The sequence below is a fragment of the Erinaceus europaeus genome, chromosome 6, assembly GCF_950295315.1.
Source record: "Erinaceus europaeus chromosome 6, mEriEur2.1, whole genome shotgun sequence".
Lineage (NCBI taxonomy): Eukaryota > Metazoa > Chordata > Mammalia > Eulipotyphla > Erinaceidae > Erinaceus > Erinaceus europaeus.
The window spans coordinates 44,177,246-44,202,332 of NC_080167.1; the positions used below are offsets into that span (position 1 = coordinate 44,177,246).

Below are 25,087 nucleotides of genomic sequence, written 5' to 3' on the forward strand. Positions count from 1 at the left end.
CTATGCCTGCACTACGAATCCACTGCTTCTGCAGCCATTGTTTCTATTTTTTGGATAGGACAAAGAGAAATTGAGAGGGCAGGGGAAGATAAAGAGGGAGGGAGGGAGACAGACACCTGCAGACCTGCTTCACCACTTGTGAAGTGACACCCCTGCAGATGGGAAGCTGGGGGCTCGAACTAGAATCCTTGTACCAGTCCTTAAGCTTTGTACTATGTGCATTTAACCTGGTGCACCACAACCCAGCCCCCCTCTAGTTTCCTTTCTTGCTCATCAGTTCAAGCACTTAAGTGCTTTCTTAGCTCTTCATCACTCAGCCTTCCAGTAAACATCATATGAGTCACTTATACTTTGTCCCTGAAATTGCTGAATCACATTTGCTTGTCAAGAATAAGGCCTCAGTATACCCTCCTTTTATAAAATATTTTAGAATCTTAACTTGTATTTTATTTTATTTTATTTATTTTTTATTTAAGAAAGGATTAATTAACAAAACCATAGGGTATGAGGGGTACAATTCCACACAATTCTCACCACCCAATCTCCATATCCCACCCCCTCCCCTGATAGCTTTCCCATTCTCTATCCCTCTGGGAGCATGGACCCAGGGTCAATGTGGGTTGTAGAAGGTGGAAGGTCTGGCTTCTGTAATTGCTTCCCCACTGAACATGGGCGTTGACTGGTCGGTCCATACTCCCAGTCTGCCTCTCTCTTTCCCTAGTAGGGTGGGTCTCTGGGGAAGCGGAGCTCCAGGACACATTGGTGGGGTCTTCAGTCCAGGGAAGCCTGGCCGGCATCCTAATGGCATATGGAACCTGTTGGCTGAAAAGAGAGTTAACATACATAAAGCCAAACAAATTGTTGAGCAATCATGGACCCAAAGCTTGGAATAGTGGAGAGGAAGTGTTAGGGGGGTACTCACTGCAAACTCTAGTGTACTTCTGCTTTCAGGTATATATTTTGCAGTAGTTTATGGATACTTGTGAACATATGCTCTCTCTCACAGAAACTGGTGTATACCTAGGTTTTGGGACTTTGATAGAAAGTGAAAGACCTGAGATGGAATTAGAGTATACTATGAAAGGAAAGAGTAATGAAGCTGAAGGGTTGTCATTCCACACGTGAAGTCTCTGGACACAGTCTGAAGTGAAGCATGTTGAGGTGGCAATTGTTGCTTGGTTAGGTTGTGATCGGCAGATGCAATATTATTTGATATGGATTGGGAGAGGCATACGGGAAAGTGGGCCCTATCCAATGGTTCCAGGACTGGGGGAAGTAGAGGCTCTATAGTGGAGATGTGAGGTTCCTGCTATCTTAGGGTTCAAAAAGACAATCGATAGTTAATGTTATCATCACATTATTTAGTAATTGGGTTAACTTTGAAAAGTCCTTTTGTTAGGGTTTGCTGTACAGTACGCAGTATCTTGTATATAGCTGTGCTATTGGTTGCTTCTGATCTACTTGGTCTAGGCTTTTGAGAGAGTCTGCATATCAATTACACAGCCTATATATTGAAAAGATTCAGTTTGTGTTTTGAAAAACTTCGAGACATACAATTAATTTTCCCCCTCTCATATTAATTAACTAGTGATTTATATGACTACATTTTGCTAGGAGTGTACATAAACACCATTCCCACCACCAGAAGACTGTGACCCATCCCTCCCACCCACTCCCACCCCCCACTGTCCCAGGAAGCTGCATGTCTACCCCTCACCACAGGGTTTTTACTTTGGTGCCCTACTTACAATTTGGTCAGGTCCTGCTTTTAGTTTCCCTTTCAGATCTTTTTAGTCAACTTCTGTTGATGAGTGGGATCATCCCATACTCATCTTTATCTTTCTGACTTAGCTCACTTAACATAATTCCTTCTAGCTCTGTCCAAGATGGGTCAGAGAAGGTGGGTTCATTGTTCTTGATAGCTGCATAGTATTTCATTCTGTATATATACCACAGCTTTCTCAGCCACTCATCTATTGTTGGGCACTTGGGTTGCTTCCAGGTTTCAGCTATTATGAATTGTGCTGCTATGAACATAGGAGTACACACCTCTTTTTGGTTGGGTGTTATGGAGTCCTTGGGGTATAACCCCAGGAGAGGAATTACTGGATCATATGGAAGGTCTATGTCTAGCCTTCTGAGAGTTTTCCAGACTGCTCTCCACAGAGGCTGTACCAATTTGCATTCCCACCAGCAATATAAAAGGGTTCCTCTGTCCCCACAACCTCTCCAGCATTTGTTGCTGCTGTCCTTTTTGATGTATGCCATTCTTACAGGAGTGAGGTGGTATCTTAGTGTTGTCTTAATTTGCATTTCTCTGACAATCAGTGACCTAGAGCAGTTTTTCATATGTTAGTTAGCCTTTTGGAGCTCCTCTGTAGTGAATGTTTTGTTCATATCCTCTGCCCATTTTTGGATGGGGTCATTTGCTTTTTTGGTGCGAAGTTTGCTGAGCTCTTTATATATTTTGGTGGTTAGTTTCTTGTCTGATGTATGGCATGTGAAGATCTTCTCCCATTCTGTGAGGGGTCTCTTTGTTTGTTTAATAGTTTCTTTGGATGTGCAGAAGCTTTTCAATTTGATGTAGTCCCTTTGGTTTGTTTCTGCTTTAGTCTTCCTTGCAATTGGGTTTGATTCATCAAAGATGTCCTTGAGTTGTAGGTGGGAAACTGTTTTACCAATGTTTTCCTCTAAGTATCTGATTGTTTCTGGTCTGACATCTAGGTCTTTGATCCATTTGGAGTTGATTTTTGTTTCTGGTGAGATAAAGTGGTTCAATTTCATTCTTCTGCATGTTACAACCCAGTTTTCCCAGCACCATTTATTGAAGAGAGCCTCCTTTTCCCATTTAATCCTTTGTGCTCTCTTATCAAAGATTAGATGTCCATAGGTGTGGGGATTTATTTCTGGGCTTTAAATTCTGTTCCACTGGTCTGCGTGCCTATTTTTGTTCCAGTACCATGCTGTTTTGATGATGATGGCTTTATAATATAGTTTAAGGTCTGGGAGTGTGATGCCTCCATTTCTGTTTCTTTTCCTCAAGATGGTTTTGGCAATTCTAGGTGTTTTCAGGTTCCAGATAAATGATTGTAGTGTTTGTTCTATTCTCTTAAAGAAGCTTGGTAGAACTTTGATGGGTATTGCATTAAATTTATATATGGCTCTGGGGAGAATATTCATTTTGATGATATTTATTCTTCCAATCCATGAGCATGGGATAGCTTTCCATTTCTTGGTATCAGTTTCTATTTCCTTGAGTAGCGACTAATAGTTTTCAGTATATAAGTCTTTTACTTCTTTGGTCAACTTTATTCCTAGGTATTTGATTGATTTTGCTGAAACAGTAAATGGGAGTGATTTCTGGATGTCTTCTTCTTCAGATTTAGTGTTTGCATAAAGAAATGCCACTGATTTTTGTACATTGAATTTGTAGCCTGATACCTTGCTATATTGCCTAATAACTTCCAGTAGTTTTCTGCTGGATTCTTTAGGTTTTTCTATGTGCACTATCATATCATCTGCAAATAGTGAGAGCTTGACTTCTTCCCTTCCAATCTGTATTCCTTTGATTCCTTTCTCTTGCCTAATTGCTATGGCAAAAACTTCCAATACTATGTTGAAGAGTAACGGTGACAGTGGACAGCCCTGTCTAGTCCCCGATCTGAGGGGGAATGCTTTCAGCTTCTGTCCATTGAGTATGATGTTGACTGTAGGTTTGCTATATATAGACTCCACTATCTTGAGGAATTTCCCATCTATTCCCATTTTTTGTAGAGTTTTGAGCATGAATGGGTGTTGGATTTTGTCAAAGGCTTTCTCCGCATCTATTGAGATAATCATGTGGTTTTTGGCTTTGCTTTTATTGATGTGGTGAATGACATTGATTGACTTACAGATGTTGAACCAGCCTTGCATTTCTGGGATGAATCCCACTTGGTCGTGATGAACAATCTTTTTGATATGTATCCGGTTGGCCAAGATCTTGTTTAATATTTTGACATCTATGTTCATCAGAGATATTGGTCTGTATTTTTCCTTTTTTGTTCTGTCCCTATCAGCTTTTGGTATCAGGGTGAAGTTGGCTTCATAGAAGGTGGAAGGGAGTATTCCTGTTTCTTCAATCTTATGGAAAAGCTTAAGAAGTATGGGTACTAACTGTTTCCTGAAAGTTTTGTAGAATTCGTTTGTGAAGCCATCTGGTCCAGGACTTTTGTTGTTGGGGAGATTCTTAATAACGGTTTCAATTTTTTTGTCTGTGATTGGTGCATTTAGATTTTGTAGTTCTTCTTGGTTCAGTTTTGGAAGGGCATATGCTTCTAGGAATTGTTCCATTTCTTCCAGACTCTCTAGCTTGGTGGCGTATAGTTCTTTATAGAAGTTTCGCAGGATTCTCTGGATTTCTGTGGTGTCAGTTGTGATACCTCCTCCATCGTTTACAATTCTATTAATTTGAGTCTTCTCTCTTTTTTGTTTGGTGAGTCTGGCTAGGGGTTTGTCAATTTTGTTTAATCTTTCAAAGAACCAATATTTGGCTTCATTGATCTTTTGTATGGTTCTTTTATTTTCGATGTTGTTTATTTCTCCTCTAACTTTAGTGATTTCTGTCCTTCTGGTTGCTTTAGGGTTCCTTTGTTCCTCTTCCTCTAAGTCCTTGAGGTGTGCAGTAAGGTCGTTCATTCGAGCTTCTTCTTGGTGTTTAATATGTGATTGTATAGCTATAAGTTTCCCTCTCAGTACTGCTTTAGCTGTGTCCCAAATATTTTGATAGGTTGTGTCTTCATTTTTATTTGTTTCCAGGAACATTTGAATTTCCTGCTTGAGTGAATCTCTGACCCACTGGTTCTTAAGGAGTATGTTGTTTAGTTTTCAAATTCTGTGACTTTTAATAATTTTCTGTTTGTTGTTAAATGTTAGTTTTATTCCACTGTGGTCTGAGAAGATACTTGGGATGATTTCGATGCTCTTGAATTTATTGATGCTGTCTTTGTGGCCTAACATGTGGTCTATCCTTGAGTATGTGTTATGTATTCCAGTTTTTTGGGGTGAAGGACTCTGAAAATGTCCAAGAGGTCTAGTCTGTCAATCTCTTCATTCAATTCTCGTCTGCTTTATTGATCTGTCTAAGTGTGAGAGTGGGGTATTGAAGTCTCCCACTATTATTGTATTACTATTGATGTATTTTTGAAATTCTTTCAGTAAGTGCTGGACGTATTTCGATGGTCCCTCATTGGGTGCATAGATGTTAATAATTATTAAGTCTTCTTGGCTGATTGATCCTCTAATCATTATGTAATGTCCTTGCCTATCTTTTATTACTTTAATTTAAAATCTATCGTGTCTGAGATGAGAATGGCTGTTCCTGCCCTTTTTTGTGGTCCGTTAGCCTTTATGATAGTTTTCCATCTTTCACTTTAAGTCTGTGTTTATTTTGTTGTGACAGATGGGATTCTTGCAAGCAGCATATGGTTGGTTATGTTTTCTGATCCATCCTCCCACTCTGTGCCTTTTGATGGGTGAGTTTAAGCCATTGACATTTATTGATATTGTAGATTTAATGTATTGTAGTGCCATTGTTCAATAAAAATTTTTTTCGTTTGCTCTGATATATTGCAAGTATTATAGTGATGTTCTTGTTTATAAGAGGTCTTTTAGAACCTCTTTCAGGGCCGGTTTGGTGATGGTTGCCTCCTTTAACTGTTGTTTGTCTAAGAAGGTTTTGATCCCTCCATCTAGTTTGAAAGAAAGTCTTGTGAGAGAAAAGGGAAAAGATAAGATAAGAAAAAGAGCTGTAATTAAAGAGCAGTGAAAGGAAAGTTTTTTTTATTACTTTATTGTTAATTTAATTTAATTTGATTTTCTTAATTAGCTCAGAGGAGAAGGGAGGGGAGAGTCTGTAGAGGAGGTAGGATTAAGTAGACAAGTTCCTCCCACAATAGATAAGATGCCCACTACCTTAGCAATGAAAGATACCCTAAGAGTTAATTCTGATCAACCTAAAGGGGGGGAAGATATATGCCTTTATATAATATTAATAATAAAATAGAGCAGGGTAAAAAAAAAAAACAAAAAAAACCCTGTTCCAGATTACCTCAAACCTCGTGATCAGAGGCAGCTGATTGTCAAGAAAGAGAAAAAAAAAAAAAACCCTCAGGACTAGACAAGGATAGCTGAAATAGACAGTTATGCAAATCTACTATCCACTGTATATTCTAGGGGTAGCTAAAGGAGGAAGGGAAGTTGAGCAGAGATACTCGCAGTGAGAGTCCACTCTGAGTCAGAATTCTTCCCCAAAATAATTCCCAAATGTGTATCAGTGAATTCAAAAAAGCACACTGTTTGGTGGTGTGGGGGATGGGGCCTGTGGCTTTGGAAGCTCTAGGATTAAGGAAGAAAGGATGACAAGAATGAGAAAAAGAAAAAAAAAGAAAGAGAGAGAAAAAAGAAAAAGTACAGTCATAAAAGAGCGGTGAAAGGAAAGAGTTATTTATTTATTTATTTTTAATTATTTAATTAGCTATGAGGGGTGAGGTTGGGGGGGGGGGTTGGCTACTTAGAAAGAAAAAAGGCCAGAGGTTTCAGAAGGGTATAGACTTAGAATGAATGATACTCCCTGGTGGGACAGGAATCTTGGTAAAGAAAGCAGCTCAGCAGGGGAGCCTGCTAGGAACTGGTCCCCAGGGACCGGTTATGGGGGGGGGGGAGGGGGAAGAGGTGTGCTTAATAATTTAAGCACACCTGCTTAATAATTTAAAAGAAAAAAATTTTTTCCCTTTTTTTTCTACTCTATTTTTTAACCCAAATTAAGTTATAGTCACCTCCTTGGGGTCACTGCTAGGACCCCTTATTGACTGGCCCACTAAAGGCAGAAAATCCTACCGTTTCCAGAAGATGTGGTCAGAACTCAAGCCACTAGCAGCTTCTCAGTCCGCCATCTTCCGGGAAACACCCTTAACTTGTATTTTATGACACTAGTCTCCTCTTTTGCTTGATAGCTCATGACTTTGGCTACCTTTCCCAAAGTGCATCATCGAGTTCATCATCTCAGTCATAGTAGAATGTTTTGAATCGTTCTTTACTCTTTGGCATAGCTGACTTTGTCATCCAGCATTCTTAGTATGCATTTTAAGTTCTCTGGCTTGCTTTCTCTCAGATATTTGGATTAAGGACTAAGATAATGTTCTATTGTTCTCTGTGCCAAAACTAAGAGTAATGTACATGATGCTTATAATCTTTAACCGCCTCCTACGCTAAGTAGACTATTGCTTAAGTAACCCATCATATTCTCACACATGTACCCTCTGTCTCACTCTGTCTTGTCATTCTCTTCTGTTTTCTATCTTATCTCACTGCTGTAGAAAAGATTATGTTGAAGACCTAAAATTTGAATTGGAGCTGGAACTTGTAGGTACAGGAGTCAATGAGATTACTTAGTATTCAGTAGAATTGTAGAAATCAAATTTTCTTTGGTGCCCATCCATCATTGGTCTTCTCCATCTGCCCCCAGTGACCTCATGTCCAAATGCTGTCATCTGATTCTTCAGAGTTTTCCCACCAGTACTTCCTCTACCCCAGAATTACCTGCTCCTTTGTCCTTAACCTTCTCACATGGCCTATTAAACCTATAATTTCTTTACTTTTATCATACATGTAAGATAAGTACACTCTTCAATCTCTAATTTTCTCTCATTATTTTTTGCTTATTAATTCAAAATACAGATAACTCCTTAGGATTTATGGGAAGGTGTGTGGAACAGGACACATTCCTTTTGTGTTAGACTCTTCAGAAAACTCTGTAACAGTCACCTAGACAGGAGAGAAAGGGGTATGTGTAACACCATTCCCTTCCTTCCACCTGATTCAAACAACACAGACTGTGTTCTCAACACTGCTGATATAACTCATGAGAATTTAAACATTTAGGCTTTTCTCCACTCAGAATCATAGGCTTTTGAAGGAGAAAAGATCATTAACTAAGTGACCTGGGAGATGGCTCAATGGCAGATTGTAGGACTTACATATATGAGGTCCTGAATCCAGTTTCTAGCATCACATATGATGGAGTGATATTCTGGAACTCTCTCTCTCTCTCTCTCTCTCTCTCTGTCTCTCTCTCTCTCTCTTTGTCTCTCTCTCCCTCTCTCCTTCTCTCCCACCCCCATTAATCAATAGCTCACCTGGATAGTATATCTGCTTTGTCATCTACTTGTCCCAGTTTTGAGCCCAGCCCTGTAGGAAGCTTTAGCATTATGATGTTTCTCCTCCAACCCCCTCACTCTGATTCATTCTCTCTCATTCTCTCTCTCTCTCTATCTGAAACAAAAAAAGTCAGTCTAGAACAGTGAAGCTCTAATGACAACTTAAACAAATAAGTAGGTAAATATTAAAATACAAGTGGACAAACAAAACCAACCTTAATAGGACTGGCAAAGTAGCTCACCTGGTGAGTGTCCCCACTTTGCCATGGGTGTGACCCAGGTTCAGGCCTGGCCCCCATTGAATGTCAGTCCTGTGGGGTCTTCTCGCTTTGTCTCACTTTACCTGAAAAAGTCAGCCCAGAGTGGTGGAACCCCAGAACTGGCATTAAAAACAATAAATCCTGAATATTCAGTGAAGTAGCTTTCATATACATTTATCATAGCACTGTCCTAATTCACACTGTAAATAGGTTATCTCCCATTAGCAGGAATAACTTTTTCAGGATTCTTAGCCTTTTGATGGGAGAATATTAAAGTAACAATAAAGAAGTTATAGACCAAGGAGTGGTGCAGCAGATGGAGTACATGCTTTGCATGCCTGAACCCCATTATTGGAACCTCATCATGCCATATGGCCTAAGTGGTAATTTAATCTATCTCATTCTTAAATAAATGAATCATTTGAAAAATTAAATGAATGGTGGATGATGGCTTTAGGGCAGATAAGGGGGATTTCGCTAATTTTAAAAGAAATTAAGGCCACTTTGATAAGTGGTCCCTTAGGTAAGATATTTCCTTCCATATTTAGTATTACAACAGTAGGACAGGTACTCTGGGGCCTTCTGCTGTGGACAATATTCCCTTTTATATCCTCATCTTTCCTTTCAACTCCACATGCCTAGTGCTGGACTGCCTATGATTGTTATATGTTATGCACAGCTTCATCCTCCAGGTAACAGAGAGTTTCATATTTCAAAAAAAAATCATGTTAGACTGGGAGATAGCTTACCCAATGGAGTACACGCCTGACCAGCATGAAATCTTGTGCAAGCCCTTGCACTGCAGGGAGCACATTGGGACAGCACCAGGTAGACGTCTGTGGATGGTGGAACAGTGCTGTAGTGCTTCCCCTCCCCCTTGTTCTTTCTCCTTCTCTCTGTCTCAAAAGAATAAAGAATAGGAGAATGGGCCAAGGAGGCTGAGATGTTACCAATGTGTAAGGTTCTCAGTTCATTCCTGGAACTTCATTACAAGCATGATACGCAACCTTCATTAATTTAGGATGTATACATTTAGATTGTCACCACTCCAGGCTTACATTTTATTCAGATAGAAAGGGAGAACAAAAAAAATAAAGAGAAAAACACCAGAGCACTGAAGCTTCTTTCAGCATATGGGGGCCAGACACTAGTATACTCAGTGTATTATTATGTTTTACACATCCTATTATATTTCTTTTTGTCACCAAGGACCTGCTATAAATCCAGTGACTTTGTTTTCTTTTCTTTTTTTTTCTTTTTGATATAAACAGAAGTAAATTGAGATAGAAGAGGGAAATATCCATAGAGAGACACCTGGGCCACTGCTTCATCACTCCTAAAGCTTGCCCCTGCAGATGGGACCTGGGGGCTTGAGCCTGCACCACTGCCCTACTCATGAACATCATATATTTTATTGTAATATTTCTAGGCAATCTAGAGGGAGAATAATATGACTACAAAGTCTTTTACCTCTTTGGTATTTTATTAAATGAAACTTCTGGAATTCATGACGTGAACCTTAGAAAATTATAGTCAAATTTATGTTCAATAAGATAAATTACTACTTTTGATTTCTGTTAATATGCTTGACTGGGTCTTCACAAATGGGCTAAGTCATCACAATGTAAGAAAGATATATTCTAGACAAGCAGAGCATAGGGATGGGTAAGAGAAAGGAGAAAGTTTCTATTCAGTTACAGAAGGCAAAAAAAAAATGAAACATTTAAAGTAAATGAGTTTGAAGATCAGAATTATAATAGAGAGCTTAGATTTAACCAGTCACATTTCTAGTGATTGTTAAAAGGTTTAAAGGAAGAGAAAAAGGACTGACTTCATTTTTGAATGAGTTAAGGTTGTGGTGCCAGCAACAGCATCAGTGTAGACAAGGCTAGCAGACAGTGTTATTACATGAGTCAGAAAATTGAGGAGGAGGAATGAACTAGCAATACATACTTGGAAATCAATATAGTTGAAGTAGGTGAGATCTTACAGGAAGTGATTGTATTGCACTGTCAAAAAGTCATGACGCATCTTTGCATCATAGAAAAACAGAAAAATATTTCATGACTTTTCTGGCAACCCAATAGAATGAAAAAAGCAGTGAACCAGAACAGAAGCTGAGCCTCTCTCACACTGATCAGGGTCCAAAATTGGATTTAGAATTCTAAGAAAGATGAGGAGCTTGAAGAAATCATGTGACGTGAGATAATCCAGGAGGAGAATAAAAAATACTGTATAGCCTCACTCATAGGTGGAACGTAAAGACAGATGAAGAAAATACACAGTGAAGTAGTCTTTGATGGTCCAGTGCACATTGGTGAAGGAAGGCCCAGGTGGTGGGAATGGTATGCAGATACGTATCATGAGGAGATAAGAAACTGAACTGTGCGACAACTATCTTATAACAAAAAGAAAGGAGAGGGGGCTAGACAGTAGTGCAGTAGGTTAAGTGCACATGGCGCAAAGCATGTGAACTGGCCTAAGGATCCCGGTTCAAGCCTCCGGGTCCCCACCTGCAGGGGGGTCACTCCACGAGTGGTGAAGCAGGTCTGTAGGTGTCTATCTTTCTCTCCCCCTCTTCTCTCAATTTCTCTTTGTCCTATCCAACAACAATGACAGCAGTGACAATAATAATAATAACAACAACAAGGGCAACAAAAAGGAAAAAATAGCCTTTAGCAGCAGTGGATTCGTAGAGGAAGAGAGGAAGGAAGGAAAGAAGGAGGGAGGGAAGGAAGAAAGAGAAAGAAAGAAAGAAAAAGAAAGAAAAAGAGAAAGGAAGAAAAAGAGAAAGAAAGAAAAGAGAAAAGGATTTTACTCATAAAAGTATCATGACAGCAACTAAGGTGACATAGGAATTGGGGAAGAGAATGGTCATCCACTTCAGGTACAGCAAGATGGCTGGCATGAAACAGGAAATTCTCATACCAGCAGTCCTGTTGGAGTGATCAAAGCAGAAGCCACGTATTGTTGAAAAAGAGAATCAAGAGGCTGGGAAATACAGATTATAGTTGTATATCATTGGGGGGGGGGCTCTGACTTAAGGTTTGGATCCTAGCTCTACCACTTAGTAGTTGTATGTCCTTTGACAAATAATCTGCTTTCTTGTTTAAAATAAGAATCATAATGTTTAGCAAAATAAATAAAAGAGATGAAAGACATCTACCAGATGGCTTCACTCATGTGGAATCTTGGGATCAGATGCACATAAGAGATCAGAGAGATTGAAATACTAGCTAGAAGAAAGAGTGGAGAAAATTGAGACAGGTACTTCCTAGTCTTAACTGAAGGCATATAACCAGGTTTGAACCTGAGATTTTATTTTCTTCCATAATATAAGACTGACTTCACTAAGAAACAAAACACCTGTTTAGAAATCTCCAGATCTTCTCATCTTGGTTTGCTCTTAACTCTTTGAGACACAGTATTGAAGCCACCTTTCATTTCAGTTTTCTGTAAAAAGAGAGAATCATCCCTGTTTGTTTATTTGACAATGATTTACTTATATAAATAAAACTGATACTCTTTTTTTTTTAATATTTATTTTATTTATTTATTCCCTTTTGTTGCCCTTGTTGTTTTATTGTTGTAGTTATTATTGTTGTTGTTGTTGTTGGATAGGACAGAGAGAAATGGAGAGAGGAGGGGAAGAGAAAGATAGACACCTGCAGACCTGCTTCACCGCCTGTGAAGCGACTCCCCTGCAGGTGGGGAGCCGGGGTTCAAACCGGGATCCTTATGCCGGTCCTTGTGCTTTGCGCCACCTGCGCTTAACCCGCTGCGCTACAGCCCGACTCCCTGATACTCTTTTTTAAAAAAATATTTATTCCCTTTGTTACTCTTGTTTTATTGCTGTGGTTATTATTGTTTTCCTCATAGTAGGATAGGACAGAGAAAAATGGAAAGAGGAGGGGAGGACAGAGAGGGAGAGAGAAAGATAGACACCTGCAGACGTGCTTCACCTCTTATGAAGCAAGTCCCCAGCAGGTGGGGAGTCAGGGGATGGAACCGGGATCCTTACACCAAATCCTTGCACTTTGCGCCACCTGCGCTTAACCTGCTGTGCTACCGCCCAACTCCCAAAACTGATACTCTTGAATGATGTTTTTTATCCTCTGAAGTTTGCCTTTAGACACCGTTTGTAAATTTTTTCCCCTAGGGCCCCCAAACACCTTGTATGTCCCTTCGCCAGGTTCCCACCATGTTTTAAACATCTCCCCACTACAGCATTTGCCTCACTGTTTGTTGATGGTTAGATGTCTTTCCCACCAGTCTGTGAACAGCGTATCTTCTTCACTTTTTTAAATATTTATTTATTCCTTTTGTTGCCCTTGTTTTTGTGTTGTAGGTATTATTGTTGTTGTCGTTGTTGGATAGGACAGAGAGAAATGGAAAGAGGAGGGGAAGACAGAGAGGGAAAGAGAAAGACAGACACCTGCAGACCTGCTTCACTGCCTGTGAAGCGACTCCCCTGCAGGTGGGGAGTGCAGGGGAGTTGGGGGCTTTAAGCTGGTCCTTGCGCTTTGCGTCACCTGCACTTAACCCACTGCGCTACCACCTGACTCCCATCTTCTTCACTTTTGAAGTACTTGGAAAATCCTCAGTAAATGTTCAGATGAACTAAATTTAGAAATTGGCTGTTTAGGGGGCCAGGCAGTAGCGCAGCAGGTTAAGTACACAGGGCGCAAAGTGAAAGGACCGGCATAAGGATACCAGTTCCACCCCCTGGCTCCCCACCTGCAGGGGTGTCGCTTCACAAGTAGTGAAGCAGGTCTGCAGGTGTCTGTCTTCTTTTTTGTTGTTGTTTTTAAATTTATTTATTTATTTATTTAAAAAAGGAGACATTAACAAAACTGTAGGGTAGGAGGGGTACTACTCCACACAATTCCCACCACCAGATCTCTATATCCCATCCCCTCTCCTGATAGCTTTCCCATTCTTTATCCCTCTGGGAGTATGGGCCCAAGGTCATTGTAGGTTACAGAAGGTAGAAGGTCTGGCTTCTGTAATTGCTTCCCCGCTGAACATGGACATTGACTGGTCAATCCATACTCCCAGTCTGTCTCTCTCTTTCCCTAGTAGGGTAAGTCTCTGGGGAAGTGGAGCTCCAGGACACAATTGTGGGGTCGTCTCTCCAAGGAAGTCTGGTTGGCATCATGCTGGCATCTGGAACCTGGTGGCTGAAAAGAGAGTTAACATACAAAGCCAAACAAATTGTTGAACAATTATGGACCTAAAGGCTGGAATAGTGCAGATGAAGTGTTGGGGGGTACTCACTGCAGACTATTGTGTACTTTTGCTTTCAGGTATATATTTTGCCCTAGTTTATGGATACGTGTGAACATATGCTCTATCTCAGGGGACGTGGTCTATATCTAGGTTTTGGGACTTTGTTAGGAAGTGAACTACCTGGAATGGAATTAGAGAATACTATGCAAGGAAAGGTCTCACCCAAGTAATGAAGCTGAAGGGTTGTCATTCCACATCTGAAGTCTCTGGGCACAGTCTGAAGTGAAGCATGAGGTGGCACTCGTTGCAGGTGTCTATCTTCTATCTTTCCCCCTCAATGTCTTCCCCATCTCTCTACATTTCTCTCTTTCCTATCCAACAATGACGACAGCTATAACAATAATAATAGCAATAACAGTGATAAACAACAAGGGCAACAAAAGGGAAGAAATAGCCTCCAGGAGCAGTGGACTGAGCCCCAGCAATGACCCTGGAGGCAAAAAAAAAAAAAAAAGAAAGAAAGAAAAGAAAAAAGAAACTGGCTGTTTAGATAACATTCATATGAGAAGGTCTGCTGCAGAAGTATCAGTCTCCCTTTCAAAGTATTTTGTGAGTTATAACTACTTACTTAGTTTTGCTTTTTCCTAATTACTCAATCTCTAAGTTTTAGAAAGATAACCATCCTCCTTTTGATAAGTCTAATAGCCAGTCAGAATTTTCAGTAATTCTGAAAGCCATCTTGTAGCTCAGAATTCGATGGAATCATCTTTGGAAAGCTTATGGCTTTCTGGCTCAAAACTAGTTAGATATTTTAGTAATTACTCATCAATATTAAATTAAAAATGATTTAAGTATTTTTTGTCACTTTGTCTCAACTTGCTACTACCAACCTTTCTGGAAAAGAAATTGTCCTTCATTTGTTGGTGTGTTATTTTGTGGGTCACTGTGCAAAGCTCAATGGAAAGTTGATTATCAATCTTAAACCAAGTCTGAGCAATTGTTTCTGTCCTATTCTCTGTGTTTTTTTCCTCCTGAAAATATATGCACTTTCAGCCTATCAAAAATGTGGCTTTATATGTATGTTTATATTTTGTCTGTAAATATGGTACTGGTCACTGGGAGTCATGTGTGTGAATATTTGTAACATGTAGTATTCTCCTTTCTCTGTTGAAGCGCTCTCCATCCTGTACTCCAGCTAGCAAAGGCAGACGTGTAAGAAACTACCGCACTCTGTGTGCTCATCCCAATATCCTCTACCTACCTCTTAGCTTTTTTTGCTTGTGGTTGCAGGACATGCTAACATTTTTTTGTGGCGTATTATTATATTTATTGCATGCTTTGTGCTGCTGCTACTGCTACCGTGCTTTTCTGTATTGTTTTTTGGGGGGTGTGGGGGCAAGGGGAGCTTTGGCCGCAGAGCTTTAGGAATGTTTGTATAAATTTCTGGGATGAAATTATTAAAATTAGATGGTTCTTGTTTATTATTATGTGATTGGGGGAAAATGATCTTAATGGTTATCTTTGAAATTGGTTACATACAAAGTTTCTAAATAAGAATCTGATGTAGACAAATACATAAGAGGTTTAAACTGTGAATAATAACTCAATGTTTTTCAGTCTATAGTATGTCAATTACTGCCTCTAGTGTCCTGGATTCTAATATGCCAGATTAGGAAATCTCTGGAAAGGTCTAATTTTTCTAGCTCAGTCTCCACCCCCATACAAATATACATATACACATGTGAACTCCCATTGAGACACACATAGATGATGTTGTCTGCTCTGATTTTCATAGACCATGTAATACTGTAACCTATGAAAATCTATGATAAATGTAAGTTTTTAACTTTTGCATGTCAACTTCACCGTCACTGATGTTCATCAAGACCTTAAACCCAGAATTTTTAGATGGAAAAGTGTTGAGCAGGGTTTGTGGAAGGTTTCAGAAGAGTTGGGATGGCCCCTACTTCCTGTTTGCCTATCTCTTCGCTGTGATAGAGAATTGATCATAAAATAAACATGACTAACCCTTACACGCCACATATCTTCAGACTAGTGTTGAGCAGTGAGTAAGTTCAGTGGTTTGGGCACATTTCCACTGTGCCACTCTGCTCTCTTCTGTTCTGTGCTTTAATACATTGAGTGACAAGTTCAACCGATATCACATTGGTTAAATGCAGTTTAGGGAAAAAGTTGCCATTTCAGTTGACATTTGTAGAAAGTTAAAACCACTGGGGTTTGGATTTATCAAAATAACAATATATGTTAATTGTGTTATGTAGCTTCTTTTTAAAATGTAATGGGGGTTAATAGTTTCCAGCATAGTCCTTTGCACGTAGGCATTGTCTCTCATCTCCCCTTGGTTGGTGTCTAGGAGACACAACAGGACCCCAGCATCCCTTCATCTTGTCCCTCTCCCTCCTTCCCCAGAGTCTTGTTTTGGTGCAATACACCACACCCAGCCCCAAGTCACACCATATGTTCTGCTCTTACTGTCCTGTATATATAACTTCTAAAAGGCACAACAACCTTGTTAATATAAACAGATTATGTTAATTTCAAATCTTGAGCCTGCATATTCACTAAATTTTTAGCTATACGGCTATAATTCAGAAAAGTTCTTTTTTTTGTTAAATTTATAGATTTGTCATTATGGTATTTTATATTTTTTGTTATAGTTTGCTGTACATCTCACTTGCATGCAAACTTCTAGGTCCTTGGACATCTAGAACATTTATGTGAATCTTAAAATTAAGGGGAAAAGTTCCTAGGGAAGTGGCTACTAGAGAATCTTTCATCTCTTGTCTTTATTCTATAGGCTATGAGTAGTAGGCCACTCTTAAGCAGAATCTATTGAGTTTAATTCTACTGTATATGAGTTTGTTAATATAAATGCAACAGATTTGATAATTTCTGTTGTAAGTTTCCTTGGTTAAGTATCTGATGGATAAAATAATTGACTGCTAGTACTAGTGTCTGTGAGGATGAAGACTGGAGACTGTTATTCCAAAAGTTAAATAAAAACATCTTGATGGAATAGTAAGGAACCTCAGTAGTTCTGGGAGGACCACCTATTACAGTAAGACATAAATAGTTTTCATTCCTAATAATGGCCTTGAATCTAACAGAGCACAACTTTATGTCAAATACCTTATTTTTACACAAGCAAATACATAATGCTTTTATACATTTTAAAAATACCCCCCCCCACTAGGACTCAACTGGGGCTTTCTGTGTGATTCCATCCCTCCTAGTGGATTTTTTTTTCTTTTTCCAGATAGAGGGTTTGAGACAGAGAAGGAAAGATACCACAGCACTGCTTTGCTGTTGAGGAAGCTTCCCTCATGCATGGGGAGGTGTGCAGTCTGCCAGGTCAGCTGTCTCCTGCCCTCTGACTTTAAAATTATTTTCACAATTGTGAAATATCACATAAATAAGGTATTACTGTATAAATGTTTAATTTCTCATTTTCTTTTTTAAATATTACAATATTTATTGGATAGAGATAGAGAAAAATCTAGAGGGGAGGGGGAAAAAAGAGAAATACCTGTAACACAGCTTCAGTGCTCATGAAGCACACACACACTTTACACCCCTCATCATGCCGCAGTTGAGGACTAGGGACCTGAACCTGGGTCACTGGGCATTGTAATGTGTGTTTTCAACCAGGTATGCCCATCCCTAAGTTTTCATTTTCAATAAAGCCTCATTTACTATTTTGATACTTACATGCTCCTTATAAGTTTTATTACTTAACTCAGCATAGTATAACAAATATGTTAACAAGTGCTTGGTCTATATCAGAGAACTTTTGTCCAGTATCAGACAATCATAATATCCCATTTTTATAGATTTTTAAATAGTTTTAACTATAGGGCAAAAGAAAGCTTGATTTTTTTCTTTTTTTTAAAATATTTTATTTATTTATTCCCTTTTGTTGCCCTTGTTGTTTTATTGTTGTAGTTATTATTGATGTCGTTGTTGTTGGATAGGACAGAGAGAAATGGAGAGAGGAGGGGAAGACAGAGAGGGGGAGAGAAAGATAGACACCTGCAGACCTGCTTCACCGCTTGTGAAGTGACTCCCCTGCAGGTGGGGAGCCGGGCTTTGAACCGGGATCCTTATGCCAGTCCTTGTGCTTTGCGCCACCTGCGCTTAACCCGCTGCGCTACAGCCCAACTCCCCAATTTTTTTTTTTTTTTTAGGTTTAGCAAGTTTAATGATATGAAGCTTTCATTACAGCATGTACTGACAAAAAAATTTAAGACAGTGTGTATCCCAGTTTTAGCACAGATATGTAAGCACAGTTTGCTCGCTTCTGCCTGCATGTATTCACATGGCCAGACTGTTACCAGCAGCAAGCTCCTGCCTTTTTTTATTTTTGAAATTTTTTTTTCTTTTTTAATTAGGCCTAGAGATACAAAGCCACTATGGTATTCTGTCCCCTTCACTCAAGAAGTTTTGATTTTGTCTTTTTATCAAACTAAAAATTTCAGTGTGATAGCTCTGAAATTGAAGTATCTTAAAATGACTCGGTTTTTTTAATAAGGAAAATTCCTACTTAGACACTTCTTTAAACTTTATGAGGAGCAGGGGAGATAGCATAATGACTATGCAAAAGTCTTTCTTGTGTGAGGCTCCAAAGTCTCAAGTTCAATGCCATGCACCACCATAAGCCAGAGCTTAGCAGTGGTCTGGTTAAAAATAATAATAATAATAATACTTGTCTTTCTCTTTCTGACTTACCTCATTTAACATAATTCCTTCTGGCTCCATCCAAGAACAAACTTAGATAGTTGATTGTTAATTATCTGGTTCATTGTTAAGTTCTTGTTAGTGTAGAATATATCAGTATCACTTAACTTAATAATACTGCCATTTTAATTGACCCCTTCCTCACATAATATCCCATATTACATTTGTAATTTATATAGTCTTAGGAAACCAGAAGATGTTTTGGAAAGTAAAAGACATTTCTGCCTTATTCCCAGCCCTAGATCAAATTTCCATTAATACTTTTAGTCATTGTCTTCTCCGTGACCATCCTAAGTAAAATTGTAAACTTATCAAGATTTGTCTTAAGAATTCCATTTTTGGGAGTCAGGCAGTAGTGCAGCAGGTTAAGCGCATGTGGCACGGAGCTCAAGGACCAGCGTAAGGATCCAAGTTCGAGCCCCCGACTCCCACCTGCAGGGGAGTTGCTTCACAAGTGGTGAAGCAGGTCTGCAGGTGTCTTTCTCTCCCCCTCTGTCTTCCCCTCCTCTCTGTCCTGTTTAACAACGACAACATCAATAACAACAATAATAACTACGACAACAATAAAAAAAAATACTGGAGTCGGGCGGTAGCGCAGCAGGTTAAGCGCACTTGGTGCAAAGTGCAAGATCGGCATAAGGATCCTGGGTCGAGCTGCAGGGAAGTCGCTTCACAGGCAGTGAAGCAGGTCTGCAGGTGTCTGTCTTTCTCTCCCCCTCTCTGTCTTCCCCTCCTCTCTCCATTTCTCTCTGCCCTATCCAACAATGACATCAACAACAATAATAACTACAACAATAAAACAACAATGGCAACAAAAGGGAATAAATAAATGATTATTAAAAAAACAAGTGCAACAAAAGGGAAAATAAATAAATAATAATTTTAAAAAAGAATTTCATTTTCTTCTGACTTTAACTCTATGCCTGGTCAGGTAAAGAGAAGATAACTCTGATTCTGTGATCCCTATATCTCTTTGAATACCTCAGCTGCAGAAATGCTTCTGGTGCAACAAAGACTGTACTGAATTTGGATTCAAGAGAAAGAATTCAGGCCTGATTCACTTCAGGCAGACTATAAAAAGAAAATATTTTAAGCCCATGTTTTAGAGCTCTCAGATGATTTTTTGTTGTTGTTACTTCTGATATAAGAATTGCTCTTGCCATATAACACATTTGAAGGAAATTCCTTTCTAGCTTGCCATCATTGCCTTTCATTTTTTTTAACCCCATCTTCATAATTTTGACAACTGCCAGCTGAATACATTGGTGTGCATCACAGATCTTTTATGCTAAATTTTTGCCCCAAGCATTTTTTGTTTCTAAGAATACTTCATTAAAAGGATATTATTAAATATGCTATTTTTCCTTCTGCAAAATAAAAAGGTGATTCGCTTTATTGACAAGTATAAAACTGGTCGATTAATTGTTTTACTTGCATCTCTAATGTCTGTTAGAGAACCAGATTCCTTCTTGTCATGAACAGAGTTATTTCTAATCTGCAGTACATCTCTGTTAGGTACACTGCATTCATTTCACATATCTGATTTGTTTTGTGAAATACAGAAGCTTCATGTGCAGGTCAAGTAAAGAACATACTATAGAAGTCAAAGTTCAGAGTTAAGAGATGAGCAGTAAGATTGGAGCATTTTACTAACTATTGTTATCTTAACATCTGTTTACATGAAAATTGGTGATTGTGTTCTTGTTTGATGACACAGCCCTAATACAAGTATTCAAACTGAAGTTTGCTTTCCTCCTTTCTCAAGATAGGTTGTCATTATCATGCCTTATAAAAATATACTAAGTGTCACACATTGTTTAAAAGTCACTGACAGGGCGTTTTTCCTGACATTATCCTAGACTGACCATATTGAGAACATATGTATAGAATCAAATGCCAGGTTTTACATCCAAATGCCAAGGTCCACATCTCCTGTCACTTCTACTGAAGTGAGTGGGCCCTGTTAAGGTGCTTCATTGGAGCAGTCTTGCTCCACCTTTTTTCACTTGTGTCAGCAAAGAGGGAACTAGCAAACCAAGTGAATTCTAACCTACATCTTGTAATTAAATATATTGTGTAATGTCACAACATATTGAAAATCATTGTATTTGACTGATAATGTAGTTAGAACTATAAAAATAACATAGAAAACTGTCCCCCAAATTTGAATTGAAGTAGACAAAAAAATTATTATAGAAGTAGTACTATTTTTTAATTTTATGTGTCCCATCTATTTTGTTTCAATAAACTACATTATATCAAATTGTTATGCTACATAGTCACATATAGTGTTCCATTGGCAGCAACAATCTGAAGAACTATATATATATATTTTTTTTTTTTTTAAGTACACACAATTCAAATATCTTTCATTAAAATAGAGTTACCCTCTGGGGAAAGTAGACAGGGAGTGGGATTTGGAGGGGGTCTTTGGGGTCCTGATGCATGATGGTAGAAGTAGTAGCCTTTTTTAAATTAAAGAACTATGGAGAGCAGAAGACACTACTAAATTTTGTAGTTATCAGATACAGATTCTGTAGACTATGGTGCCCTACTCATATTTTCATCCTAATAATCTAATAAGACATGCTGTAACTGTCACTTCCTAAGAAAAGCTATTGTGACTGGGAGATCATACTTTTATTTACTTATGGTGCATGGATCAAATGTAGGACCTCATACATGTCAGGCCTGTGCTTTAATACTGAGCTCTATCCCTCTTCTAAGTCATGTTTTTTCATAGTATATAAAAAAAAAGTGTTGGGGAGCTTGGTGGTGGCACTCCCAGTTTAGAGTACATGCTAATAGCGTGTAATTGTGGAATTGTCTTGAATTTATTGATTTATTTGAGGCAAATTGCTACCTTCATGATACTGAGCCTTGCCATTTATGGACACGATGTACATATTTATTAGACTTGAACATTCAAGTCCCTGGTCTCCAACTGCAGGAGGAAGTTTCACAAGCAATAAAGCAGTGTTGCAGGCGTCTCTCTGTTGATCTGCCTATGTTTCCCCCTCCCCTCAATTTCTCTCTGTCTCTATCTAATAAATAAATAAAATATTTAAAAATAATTAAAGTGCTAGGCCAAGAAATAACCTCACCAAGAATTCACATGGTTTTCAGGCACATAACGCTAAGTTTTTGGAAAATTAGGTTCTAGTCTGTTTTTCATATGGGCAACCAGCTCTCTTCTATTTCCCAATAGATTTGTAAAGCTCTTTCTGCTTTATATAATTGGGTCTTTCTGAAAGCTCTCTATTCTCTCCCACTCTTCCTTTTGTTTACTCCTGTGTCAGCATTGCATTGACTTAATTATTGTAGTCCTGTAATAATTCTTGATACCTGGTATTCTACCCCACCTACTTTATTCTCTTCATTTCTTCATTGGCCCTTCCTTCAGTTTTAGATTGCTAGGATCAACCTACCAAGTTCCATGTAGGACTTCTGACTGGAATTGTCTTAAATTTATTGATTTATTTGAGGCAAACTGATATCTTCATGATACTGGGCCTTGCCATTTCTGGACATGATGTACATATTTATTAGATATTCTTTTACATATTTTAATAATTTTTTACTATTTTCTTAATAAATGTACTCTGTATTTCTTATTAGGTATATTCCATGTATTCTAAGTGCCTTAAGGTTTTTCTTACTGTGGTGAGTGTGTGTATGTGTGTAACTGTTTGTGTGTGTGCAGTTAGTCATTGCTGGTCTTTGTGAGCTCTCTTGCTTTTGTATCCAGCATCCCAGCCTCACTTCTTTTCATTTTAAAATCTTTCCTTGGACTTCCTGTATAAACTGATGGCAATTTCCCCCCCTACAAATTGATATTTATAAACATATAGATTTTCAGTGTTCCTTTTTTATCTCCATATTTTCTTTTAAATGTTAGGTTTATAGACTGAGATAAAATATTTTGAAATTATTTAAAAGTCACTTAAATCCATAGTTATGTAGGGGGGGGAAGAGGAAGAAAGGAAAGGAAAAGGACAAGATTTCTAAGAAACTCAACTTCATTCCACTTTGAAGTTATAATGTTTATGTATATAAAATATTGTGCTTTGGGAAGGTTGTAATAATACCACTTGAAAGAAGAACCATCCATTTCTCTTCACTGCTTTATTTCTGTAACACTAAATAAAGCTAGCACTATTAGTTACTTGCTTAGCACCCTAAGGAGAAGTCATTTTTTTAAAAAAATTTTAATTATATTTTATTTATTTGATAGAGACAGCCAGAAATTGAGAGGAAAAGGGAGACAGAGAGAGAGAGACTGAGACCTGCAGTACTGCTTCACCACTTGTGAAGCTTCCCCTCTGTAGGTGGGGACTGGGGACTTGAACCTAGGTCCTTCAGCATTGTAATATATGTTCTCAACCAGGTGAGCCACAACTCAGGCCCAAGGAGAAGTCATTCTTTATGTCATTTTTCTGTGTTATGCTAAGGAATATCTATTTTCCACAATAGCATCCAATAAAATCACTGACTTCTCTCATTCAAAAATAGATATTATAATAATCCCCCATAAATTAAAGATGAGGCTTATAGCTAAATTTGTATATAAATTCTGAATTCTAGTTCTTTTAAATAATACAACCCCTTTCAATATGTTAATATCTGTCACTTTGCTCTGTCTGCCCACACACATCCACAAAGACCCCCATAACTGAACCCCACATATTGTTTTCTCTGTATAAGAACTAAAGAAATAAGAGTCTTCTACATATATTGATTGTATACCTGGCTAAAATCTTTCAGATACTTTTTAGAAATAACATGACATTTTCAGATGAGTTTGAACATTAATATACTTATTTTCCATAGATTACATGCTGAGGCTTTTTAGTTTTCTTCTTTTATTTCCAATGTATATAAGTATGAATTTCCATAAGGAAATAACTGTTACTAACTGAACAAATATTTGTAGATATTTCAAGTTAAAGTTTAAATTATCAACACTGAAAATTTTAACTCCATTGATTTATATTTGCCTTCTTGGTGTTTTGCTTGGCTTTATTTACTTTATTTCTAGTGATGTTCAGCATTTATGGAGTGTTTTGAGACACTTATTTACTTTTTTACCCATGGATTCAGATTGCAGACAGTACTCCTCTTCCAGTTCACACACCAACCTTACGGAAAAAAGGATGTCCTGGTTCAACCGGCATTCCCCCTAAGGTACTTACTCTAAGTAGGATTATGGTGTGTTTGAGGGGGGATACCATGGGCAAAGGGGAAGGATAACTGGTGGTTTCTTTAACATTTCAAACATAAAAATTTGGAAAGAAAATAAATTTGTATGGAAAGAAAGGCAGGAAGGATGTACAAAGTTTGTTTTGTCTTGCTTCCATCTTTCTAAATTTAATGTTTTGATGTCATGCACTAAGAAATAGTGCTTAAGCGTGTATTTAAGGAAGTTATTAAGTCAAGAACACTTGTTGAAGAATCAGAGATTGAGATTAGTAAACCACTGGGACAGAGAAATGTTTACTGAAAAAAATCAGGTGAATTATATTGCCACTGTCTTCAACATAACTGACTAAAGTATTGCATATAATAAACATGGAGATTTAGTTGCTTACTGTACATTGCTACTTTTTTAATATTTTATTAATGAGAATGACAGAAAAGAAAGTGAGCCAGAGCATCTCTGTGATACCCAAGATACTGATGATCAAACTTGGGACTTCATGCTACCAAACTGTCTGAAAAACTTATTTAAAAAGTTACAGAAATGGGGGCCAGGCATTAGTGTAGTGGGTTAAGCACACATGGCTCAAAGCACAAGGACCAGTGTAAGGATCCTGGTTCGAGCCCCCAGCTCCTCACCTCCAGGGGAGTCACTTCACAGGCAACTATCTTTCTCTCTATCTTTCAGGGAGTCTTTCTCTCCCCCTCTCTGTCTTCCCCTCCTCTCTCCATTTCTCTCTGTCCTATCCAACAACGATGACATCAATAACAACAATAATAATAACCACAACGATAAAACAACCAGGGTAACAAAAAGGCAAAACAATAGCCTCCAGGAGCAGTGGATTTGTGGCGCAGGCACCGAGCCCCAGCAATAACCCTGGAGGCAAATATATATATTACAGCAGTAGGGTGGAGAGAGATGGTCATGTGGTCCAGGTTTAAGCCATGACTCCATACAGGAGGTGCTGCAGTACCAGAGAAAGCTTCAGTGTTAGAGCTTTGGACAGTGGCCCAGAGTGATGTATATAAGGCTCCGACTCTAAAGAAAAAAAATTATATATACACAAAAGTATAACTGGTATAAGACAATAAACTAATCGATTTCAGTTTATTTGGTGCAATATTGGTGTCAGATACAACATGATCATGAAATAAGTATACAGGGGCTGCCAGTTAGTTCATCCAACTGAGTACACTTTTTTTGCATGCACAAGGACCTAGGTTTGTATACTCAGAACTACATGGGAACACCAAGCTCCATTAACAGTAGTCTGCTGTGGTGTCTTTCCTTCATGCACCACTTCTCTCTCCCTCTCTGTCTCTTTGGCTTTTTAAAGAGAATGACACATGACTTTATTTATTTATTTTACATTTTATTGGGGGGATTAATAGTTTACTACAGTAAGTACCGTTGTTGATACATGAGTAAAATTTGTCAGTTTCCTGCAA

At 38.4% G+C, this 25,087-nt stretch overlaps 1 protein-coding gene across 18 annotated transcripts in view; it reads left to right on the forward strand.

Moving 5' to 3' along the window:
- CDC42BPA (CDC42 binding protein kinase alpha) overlaps nt 1-25,087 on the forward strand; it is a 244,023-nt gene that overhangs the window by 174,784 nt on the left and 44,152 nt on the right. For 12 of the 18 annotated variants that reach the window (XM_060192090.1, XM_060192086.1, XM_060192092.1 and 9 more), the window contains 2 exons: nt 14,858-14,896; nt 23,540-23,623. In XM_060192090.1, the coding sequence (XP_060048073.1) occupies nt 14,858-14,896; nt 23,540-23,623 (123 nt within the window). The remainder of the gene's footprint in view (nt 1-14,857; nt 14,897-23,539; nt 23,624-25,087) is intronic. The other 6 variants (XM_060192087.1, XM_060192093.1, XM_060192089.1 and 3 more) reach the window with 1 other exon arrangement.